Source organism: Eimeria necatrix, genomic scaffold (genome assembly GCF_000499385.1).
Source record: "Eimeria necatrix Houghton genomic scaffold, Enh_scaff661, whole genome shotgun sequence".
Classification (NCBI taxonomy): domain Eukaryota; phylum Apicomplexa; class Conoidasida; order Eucoccidiorida; family Eimeriidae; genus Eimeria; species Eimeria necatrix.
Window position 1 is genome coordinate 12,501 of NW_013654502.1, and position 8,617 is coordinate 21,117.

Here is an 8,617-nt window from a genome sequence, read left to right on the forward strand (position 1 = left end):
GAGGGCGAAGTGGGGAGTGTGGATTGGTGCATTGTGCAGCTGGCCGTCCCAAGTAAACTAGGGTTTAGGGTTTAGGGTTTAGGGTTTAGGGTTTAGGGTTTAGGGTTTGGGGTCTTAGCTGCTGCAGTTGCAGAAGCCGCTGCTGCTGCTGCTGCTGCTGCTGTGCCCCTTTTTTGCTGCAGCTATCATCTACGGCCTTGACATCCTCACAGCACAAGAGGAGGGGCCCCCAGAATTTGGGGCCCCCCTTCTTCGTTGAGGGTTTGCGGGCGAAGCCCGCAGTAGATGGAAGTCTAGATTTGATAGAATCTGACAGTAAGTAGGAAGCGGGGAAGGGTTTGGCGGTCACAAGGGTTTTCTAGGGTTTAGGGTTTAGGGTTTAGGGTTTAGGGTTTAGGGTTTAGGGTTTGGGGTTTTGGGTCGAGGCCGAGGCTTCCAGCAGCCGCCCTTGAAGTTGGCTGGCATCCTTAGGACTGAAACTGTGGCGAGAAGCCTCTTCTAATTCCCAGTGCTTCCCCGCTGCTGCGCTGCTGCTGCTGCTGCTGCTGCTGCTGCTGCTGCTGCTGCTGCTGCTGCAGCTCCGGGCTGGGTGACGGTGCTGGGCTGCGGCGAACACCTGCGGGCGGACCACAACTACTTTTCCGTGGACAGTGGGGGTTTGGCTTTGACTCATTTGCGGCTGGGAGTGCGGAGTCCCGCATTTGCTGCTGCTGCTGCTGCTGCTGCTGCTGCTGTGTCTCCGGTTTCCCCTGCCCGGGGTCCAGCAGCAGCAGCAGCAGCTGCTGCTGCTGCTGCGCCTTCCGCCTGCCTCCGCACGGCAGTGCTGCGTCTTCGGGTGTATGGACAGGTGGCTGTGGGGCCCCGCGACGCGGGGGCCCCGGGGCAGCTGCTGCTGCAGCAGCAGCAGCAGCTGCTGCTGCAGCAGCAGCAGCAGCCAGAGTGGCAGCAGCAGGGACTTCCCATCCAGCTGCAAGAAGTGACAAGTTTGCTGCAGGGTGCTGCTGTGCTCTCGGGGCCCTCTTCAGGTGTATGGACACCTCAGAACCGGCAGCAGCTGCTCATTAATAAAAGGTGACTTTAAATATTTTTATTTATTTTTATTTTTAGTTTTGCTCTTCTCTTTTGGCCTCGGGGGTTTTACTTTTCATTATAAACCCTAAACCCTACTGAGCCCTACTCCCCGGGCCTATGCCCCACCAAACCCTAAACCCTAAACCCTAGCCATTAAACATTTTGTTAGTTCTTAAATTGTCTCTGTTGCAGCTCCTTCGCCATTTCCGCATTTAATTTCTCCTCCAAGTGTCACTGAAGTTGTCCTGTGGCTGTTTGCTGCTGTTTGTCCGCAGCAGCAGCAGCAGCAGCAGCAGCAGCAGCAGGCAGCGGCGCAGCCGCAGCAGCAGCCGCAGCAGCAGCAGCAGCAGCAGCAAGGACCACACAGGGGCCCCAGAGGAAGCAGCAACTTGGCTGCTGCTGCTGAGCGGAAGTTCTGTTTTAAAAGAAGCTGAAGTGAAGCGATTTGCTGCTGAGGCGGAGGCAGGGGCAGAGCCTGCTGCTTTTGAAATACAAGCTGCCCAGGCCCCTGACGAGGTAAACCCTAATTTAGGGTTTAGGGTTTAGGGTTTGTGGCCCAGCATCCGGCGCAGCAGCGCCGAACTCTGTGGCTTCAGGGGTAGCGGTAGAATTCGCGGCCCCAGGCGTAGTTCCTAAGGCTCAGTCTTAGGCCTTGAGTTTAGGGTTTAGGGTTTAGGGTTTAGGGTTTAGGGTTTAGGGTTTAGGGTTTAGCAGTGCGTTGGCGCAGCTGGCAAGTCTGCTTCTGGCAAATTAATAGAAGTGGCAGATTCCGCTAGTGAATGTGTTGCAGAGAATGAGCTGCATTAGGGTTTAGGGTTTAGGGTTTGGGGTTGTTGCAGCTGGTTTGTTTTGTTTAGTATCAAAACCCCCGAGTTGCTGCTGCTGCTGCTGCTGCTGCTGCTGCTGCTGCTGCTGCTGCTGCTGCAGGTGCTGCGGCTGCCGCTCTGTGAACAGATCAAAAGAAGCGAAGAGCTGCAGGACCTCGACTGGCAGCTTTTGGGAAGTTTCACTTTTTCCGAAGGCCAGAACGAGCTCGCCTTGCCGGTAGGGTTTAGGGTTTAGGGTTTAGGGTTTAGGGTTTGGGGAGTTTGCAGCGCGTTTCAGTGGGCAGTTTCGGTTTCCTAGGTGTCTGCTGCTGCTGACGGGATGCAGCAGCAGCAGCAGCAGCAGCAGCAGCAGCAGCAGCAGCAGCAGCGAGCGCATGCATGCGCAAGTTGCTCGCGGGGCTGTTTGTGTTTTCGGGTGTACGTACAGCTCCGGGAGGGGCGGGCTGCGACGCACGTGCGACTCATTTCTTCCAAAAGAATTAAAATGAAAAGTTTTGTTTTGTGGGGTTTTCCTGCTGCTGGCTGTTGGGGTGTATAGACACCTCGCGGGCGCCGCGGCGCTGCTGCTTGGGGTGTACAGGCAGCTGCGCGCTGCTGCAGCGGCTGCTGCAGCAGCTGCTGCAGCGGCTGCTGCAGCGGCTGCTGCAGCGCGGCAGCAGCAGCAGCTCGCGTTTGAAACTCTTTTTCTTTTCGAAAAGACTTCTTTGGGACTTTAGAATGGAAATTGAGTTTCAAATAAAACAAAAACTTCTTTTTTGAGCTCCAAAGGCTCCGCCGGCGCCCCCGCGGCGGCCCGGCCTGGGGTGTACGTACACCTCAACTGGGGTGTACGTACACCTCAACTGGGGTGTACGTACACCTCAACTGCGCAAACAGGCGAGCGCCGCTCCCAAGTTTTTGTCATTTATTCTTTTCTGCATTTCATTTCCTGCCAAGGAAATGCCCTCCAAGGGGCCCAGGGGCAGCAGCAGCAGCAGCAGCAGCAGCAGCAGCAAATGTCCGTACACCTGGTGCTGCTGCTGCTGCTGCTGCAGCAGCTTGCTTTTGAAGTGCTGAAACTCCGGGGAATAAAAGATCAAAAGAATATAAATTTAATTAAAATCAAATTAGGCAAATAAAGACAGACAGAAAGTTCAAAAAGTACTACTCCGGGCCTTTGGCTGCCTCTTTGCTGCAGCAGTTCCTTAACTGCTGCCTGCCGCCTGGCTAGCTAGCTAGCCAGCAGCAGCTAGCTGTGTGTGGCTAGCCAGCTGCAGCTAGCTGCCTCTAGCTGGCCAGCCGCAGCTCGCTGGCCGCGGCTAGCCAGCTGCAGCTAGCTGGCTGCAGCTGGAGGTCTGCAGCTAGCTGGCCGCAGCTAGCTAGCTGGCTGCAGCTAGCTAGCTGGCCGCGGCCAGCTAGCTGCAGCTAGCTACCGCGGGGAGCTAGCCAGACACAGCCAGCTAGCCGCAGCTAGCTAGCTGGCTGCAGCGAGCTGGCCGTGGCCAGCTAGCCGCAGCACGCAGCTAGCTAGACACAGCTAGCTAGCCGCAGCTAGCTAAGCTTAGCTAGCTAGCTACAGAGAGCCAACTCCTCTAGCTTCAGTTGTGCGGGGGCCTTGGGGGCCCCGGGGGCCCCTGCTGCTTGCTGTGTGGGGTGGGCCCCTGCATGCAACTCTGGAGGCCCCCTAGGGGTACCCGGGGGCCCCCCGGGGGCCCCCGGGGGCCCCCCTTTAGGGTTTGGGGCCCCACAGGGGCAGCGGGGGGCCCCCGGGTGTCTTCTGCAGACCCCACGAGACGGGGCGGAGTTGCTGTTTTGCTGCAGCAGCAGCTGCTGCGGGATGTCCAGCAGCAAAAAGGGGGGAAAAGGGTTTAATTGATTTGTTTTTAACTTTTTAAAATTGCAAATTCAAAAAGATCTCATTTATTGTTGGGGCGCTGGTCCACTAGAGCCTCGACGTGACTCGGAGCGATGCACGAAGTGCTGCTGCTGGCTGGCGGCTGCTGCTGCTGCTGCTGCTGCTGCTGCTGCTGCAGCATCTGGTGCCTTTGGAAGCTTCCTTTTGGATTTGTATTCTAAAAGGCAGAAAGCTTTTGGAATTTTTGTTGATCTTGTGAATTGGTGGGTGTTAAGGGGCTGGGGCTTGTGTCGCTGAGTCGCAGCAGCCCTGCTGCTGCTGCTGCTGCTGCTGCTGCAGCAGCAGGAAGCTGAACAGAGTGGCCGCTGGCTCGGCGCTGCTTCGCTCGCTGCTGCGTCTGAGGGGAGTTGTTTTTCCTTTTCTTTTCGAAATTAAAATTGGGTTTATTTGTCTGTTGTTGTTTTTGTAAATTGGAAAGAGCTGCAGCAGGGGTTGCGGGAAGCAGCAGCGCAGCGCAGCAGTGCAGCAGCGCAGCACGTGTCTGTTTGTGCCGCAGCTGCAGCAGCTGCTGGCCTTTTCTTTATTTTTCGTTGACTTTTAAAACTTTATTTAATTCCATTAAGACAGCAAAGGCTTCTGTCTCTGCTAATTGAAACTTCTGACGGCTGCTGCCGCTCGCGCGCGCCCCAGCCGCCGCGCCAGGTGTCGAGACACCTGAAAGTTCCATTCTTCTCCTTCGCCCTCCGCCTCCGGCGCAGCACTTCAGATCATTTCTGTCTCTCTTTTCAAGCCACACGCGCGCCAACTGCTGCAGCAGCTGCTGCTGCTGCTGCTGCTGCTGCTGCTGCTGCTGCAGCTCCTCGAAGCCGCGCGGGCTGGCCCTAGCTGCAGCGCAGCAGCTTCAGCTTCCCTGGGGATGCTTTCTTTGGTGGCTTCCCTGGCTGCTGGGCTTCCGGTCATTTTGCTTTAGAAGGCGGCGCCCCCCTGCTGCTGCTGCTGCTGCTGCTGCTGCTGCTGCTTCTGCTGCTGCTGCTGCTGCTGCTGCTTCTGCTGCTGCTGCTGCAGTGTCGGGCAGGGGAGCCGCGCCCAGCAGCGCAGCTGCGTCGCCCGCGTTCCAGTCCCCCACGTGACCAGTGGTCTGCATGCAGCAGCAGCAGCAGCAGCAGCAGCAGGAGACCAGTGGTCAGCAGCAGCAAATGGCTGCAGCGCCCCCGGGCCCTGCCGGCGGGTGCGGCCGCCTCCAGCGGAGCCCCGCAGGGCTCTGCTGCTGCAGCAGCAACGCTGGGGAGCTGCTGCCAGCCTCTTCTGCTGCACAGACAGCAGCGCTTCCCGCAGCAGCAGCAGCAGCAGCAGCAGCAGCAGCAGCAGGTGGGTCCCGCTGCAGGGGCTCGTTGAAGATGTGGCCTGTGTGGGTGTTGGCGTTTGCTGCTGCTGCCCTCTGGATTCCCCGCGGAGCATTTGGCTCTGAGGACTCGGCGCAGGTAAGACTTGCTGCTGCTGCTGCTGCTGCTGCTGCTGCTGCTGCTGTTGCTGCTGCTGCTGCTGCTGCTTCCTACCCCACCCTGCCGCTGCTGCTGCTGCTGCTTCTGGTAGTGAGTGTTGCGGCTGTCTGCACCACCGTGGCCATTTGCAGCCGGAAAGGAGACTGGCGTGTGTGTGTGTGTGCTGCTGCTGCTGCTGCCGCTGCTGCTGCTGCTGCTGCTGCTGCAGCAGCTGCAGCAGCAGCTGCAGCGCGGGGGCGGGGACTTGGAAGGGGGCCCCTTGTTTGACTTTGCGGAGGACTTTTTCAGCCAAGTCCCTCCAGGGTCTCTTCCCCGCGAGCTGCCCACCAACAACGAAGTGGGCAAGCCCGTCCCCGCCATGAGTCCGCCAAACCCTAAACCCTAAACCCTAAACCCTAAACCCTAACCCCGCCCACACATCCCTCCCCTCCCTCCCGCTGCTGCTGCAGCTGCGCCCGAGGAGCTGAACGCGACTCTGGGGATCTTGTACGGCTCCTACTGCGCGCGTTTGAAGCGGGACTCCCGCTGGCAGCAGCAGTTCCTGCTGCTGTTCCTGAGCGCCCTCTACTGGCCCCTCTACGCCCGCGCCAAACACTGGCGGCCGCCGCTGACTTCAAATTTTTTCAAAGTCGTTTTGGCCAAGTCGGTGGCCTTGGGGGAGCTCGAGGGGCCCAACCAGCGCACCCGCAGATTCGTCCACAGGGCCAAACACTGCGGCTTCCAGGCCATCATCGAGGAGGGGGTTTGTGGCGCTTTGCTGCTGCTGCTGCTGCTGCTGCTGCTGCTGCTGCGGTGGTTGTTGCTGTGCTGCTGCTGTGGTTGGGGTGGTTGTGCTGCTGCTGTTGTGGTTGTTGTTGCGGTTATGCTGCTGTTGTGGTTGTTGTTGTGCTGCTGCTGTTGTTGTTATTGTTATGCTGCTGTTTTTGTTCTGCTGCTGCTGCTGCTGCTGCTGCTGCTGCTGCTGCTGGTGCTGCAGCTGCCGCGGCTGGTGGAGGTGACGGACTACGAGAGTTTCAACGCGCTGGTGAAGCGGGCGAAGAAGGCGGACCCGCACTTGGCGGAAATGCTGAAGTTCATTCCGGACTTGAAGTGGAGTCTCGACGACAGCACCACCACCATTGGCTACGTCTACCACCAAATCTCCGAACTCCACGTCCTCTACTCCTACTCCAACAGTCCGCCCATTTATCCCAGTTTTCGGGTGTACAGACACCCCACTTGTGGCCTGTTTTCCGGTGTACAGACACCCCAGTTGTGCCCAGTTCTGGGGTGTACAGACACCCCAGTTGTGCCCAGTTTTGAGGTGTACAGACAACCCAGTTGGGCCAGTTTTCGGGTGTACAGACACCCCAGATGTGGCCAGTACAGACACCCCAGATGTGGCCAGTGTTCGGGTGTACAGACAGCCAGTGGAGTCGTGTGCAGTGTCTGGGGTGTATGTACAACACAACCTGGAGTTGCATGCGCATGCTTAGTGTGTGTTGTGCAATTCATCCCCAATTTATTCGAATTTATTCGAATTTATTCGAATTTATTCGAATTTATTCGAATTTATTCCAATTTATTCGAATTTATTGCCGTTTGTTGCGTGCAGTCCTGTCAGTATGGAACTGGATGAGCATATGGGAGCGGAGTTTCCGCCAAGAGCAGCGTTCTGCGACAAGTTCAGTAATGCTGTTGGCTTTGACGAACTCCGAAGTGACTGACAGGCCCATGGGGGGCATTTTGGTGTTGAAGTTGAGTCGGTTGGTGGCTGGGGATTTGCTGCAGCAGCTGCGGGGGAAGAGCGAAGACGACCCGTCGTTGGAGGCGGAGTTGAGTCGTTTTGAAAAGGCCCTCAAAGAGGCCATTTTGGAAAGTGTTCGCCAAGTTTTGATCCGAATGGCTCTTTTAATAGAGTCCAACTGGCTGTGTTCTGAAGAACTCTTAAAGGCCCAGTTCCCAGATGTGCTGGTCACTGCCTACAGAGCCAGAGGCAGCGGCGGGCCGGGGGCTGTAGTTGAACGCGGGGAATTCGGAAGTGAAATATCTGAGGGGGTGGTGTTGGTGTTGAACCAGAACTTGCATGCGAACGAGATGTACGTACAGCTGAGCGTAGCGGATCCGATCACTCCTCAAAAACCCTCTTCGGGATTCATTTCTGCTTTAAAAGCCGCCAGTATGTTCAAACAAAGACTCGAAGATGATCCTTCTCTCCCCGGAGTTGGACTTGCCGAAGTTGTTTACTCCACCTTCAACGACCTCCAATACGCAGAAGTCGCCGGAGGCAGCGGCGCCAGATTCGACCCCGACTTGCACTTGCTGCTCCAGGTGCAGCAGCAGCAGCAGCAGCAAACTAATAATCAATCAAATTAATTCAAGTTTTTAATTTATATTTTCCACTTTTCTCAAGTTTGTTTCAAATTATTCTTTTGTTCTTCTTCGAAATTTGCAGCTCTTGTTGTTTTTTTTAAATAAACAACAATTGTGGACTTGTTTGAAATATTTCTTTAAACAACAATTGTGGACTTGTTTTTCATGTCTTTTGAAAATAAGCGAGACTTGTGGATTTGTTTTTCTTCTTTTTTTTAAATAAACAACAATTGTGGACTTGTTTTTCGTATTTTTTGAAGTAAACAGCAATTGTGGGGTCACATTTTTCGAAATGAACAACGATTGTGGACTTGTTTTTCATATTCCTTTAAACAAACAATAATTGTGGACTTGTTTTTCATATTTCTCGAAGTAAACAGCAATTGTGGACTTGTTTTTCATATTTTTTAAAATAAACAACAATTGTGGACTTGTTTTTCGTATTTTTTTCAAATAACCAGCAATATTGGGCTTGTTTTTCGTATTTTTTCAACTAAACAGCAACATTGGACTTCCATTCCCAGCATTTTGAATCCACGAAGCTGTCCTGTCTTATTTATTTGTCTCAGGTGCCTTCTGAGCACTTCAAAGACGCTGCATCTTTCCACGACTTATTCATGGGGGCCATCCTGGTGCAGCCTCTGACCTTCGCAGCCCCCCGCCACGTCCGCCCCGACAGAGTGCGGGTAATGGGCTACGCAGTGAAGGCCGCGGGGGCCCCCCGGCCCATTCGCATGGGCAAGTTCGGGGGGGGCCTCGCCTACAGCGAGCAGGCCTTGGTAGACAGGCTGATTCAGCGGCACGGCTTTTTGGTGCACGTTTTGCTGCTGGGGCTGCGCAGCGACTTCGCCCGCAGGGACTCCGAGGCCACGGCCGAGGAGATCTACAAACGATTTCGCAGCAGAACCAGGGGCACCATCAACGTCGTCTTCATCGAACCCATCAAACCCCCCGAAGTCCGACCTGCTGCTGCTGCTGCTGCTGCTGCTGCTGCTGCTGCTGCTGCTGCTGCTGCTGCTGCTGCTGCTGCT

General features: G+C 55.8%; 3 protein-coding genes across 3 annotated transcripts in view; 2 read left to right on the top strand and 1 right to left on the bottom strand.

The window, feature by feature from the left end:
- Nucleotides 1–2,574, top strand: part of ENH_00069180 (hypothetical protein, conserved) — a gene marked incomplete at both ends in the record, with an annotated part of 8,970 nt that extends 6,396 nt beyond the window's left edge. The window contains 7 exons of the mRNA XM_013582466.1: nucleotides 1–69; nucleotides 183–315; nucleotides 579–1,071; nucleotides 1,347–1,587; nucleotides 1,999–2,115; nucleotides 2,197–2,284; nucleotides 2,483–2,574. The exon at nucleotides 1–69 is cut by the window's left edge and continues 33 nt beyond it. Coding sequence (XP_013437920.1) covers nucleotides 1–69; nucleotides 183–315; nucleotides 579–1,071; nucleotides 1,347–1,587; nucleotides 1,999–2,115; nucleotides 2,197–2,284; nucleotides 2,483–2,574 — 1,233 coding nt within the window. The remainder of the gene's footprint in view (nucleotides 70–182; nucleotides 316–578; nucleotides 1,072–1,346; nucleotides 1,588–1,998; nucleotides 2,116–2,196; nucleotides 2,285–2,482) is intronic.
- A 2,124-nt stretch (nucleotides 2,575–4,698) lies between these two features.
- Nucleotides 4,699–6,856, bottom strand: ENH_00069190 (hypothetical protein; the record flags this gene model as incomplete). The annotated part of the gene is made up of 3 exons (XM_013582467.1): nucleotides 4,699–5,615; nucleotides 5,919–6,685; nucleotides 6,846–6,856. The coding sequence occupies 3 exons, from the start codon at nucleotides 6,854–6,856 to the stop codon at nucleotides 4,699–4,701; spliced, it is 1,695 nt and encodes a 564-aa protein (XP_013437921.1).
- A 49-nt stretch (nucleotides 6,857–6,905) lies between these two features.
- ENH_00069200 (hypothetical protein, conserved) lies at nucleotides 6,906–8,542 on the top strand (the record flags this gene model as incomplete). The annotated part of the gene is made up of 2 exons (XM_013582468.1): nucleotides 6,906–7,544; nucleotides 8,156–8,542. Coding segments are annotated over 2 exons (1,026 nt in total), but the record flags the coding sequence as incomplete, so codon positions are not given.
- Between the last annotated feature and the right edge of the window lie 75 nt (nucleotides 8,543–8,617).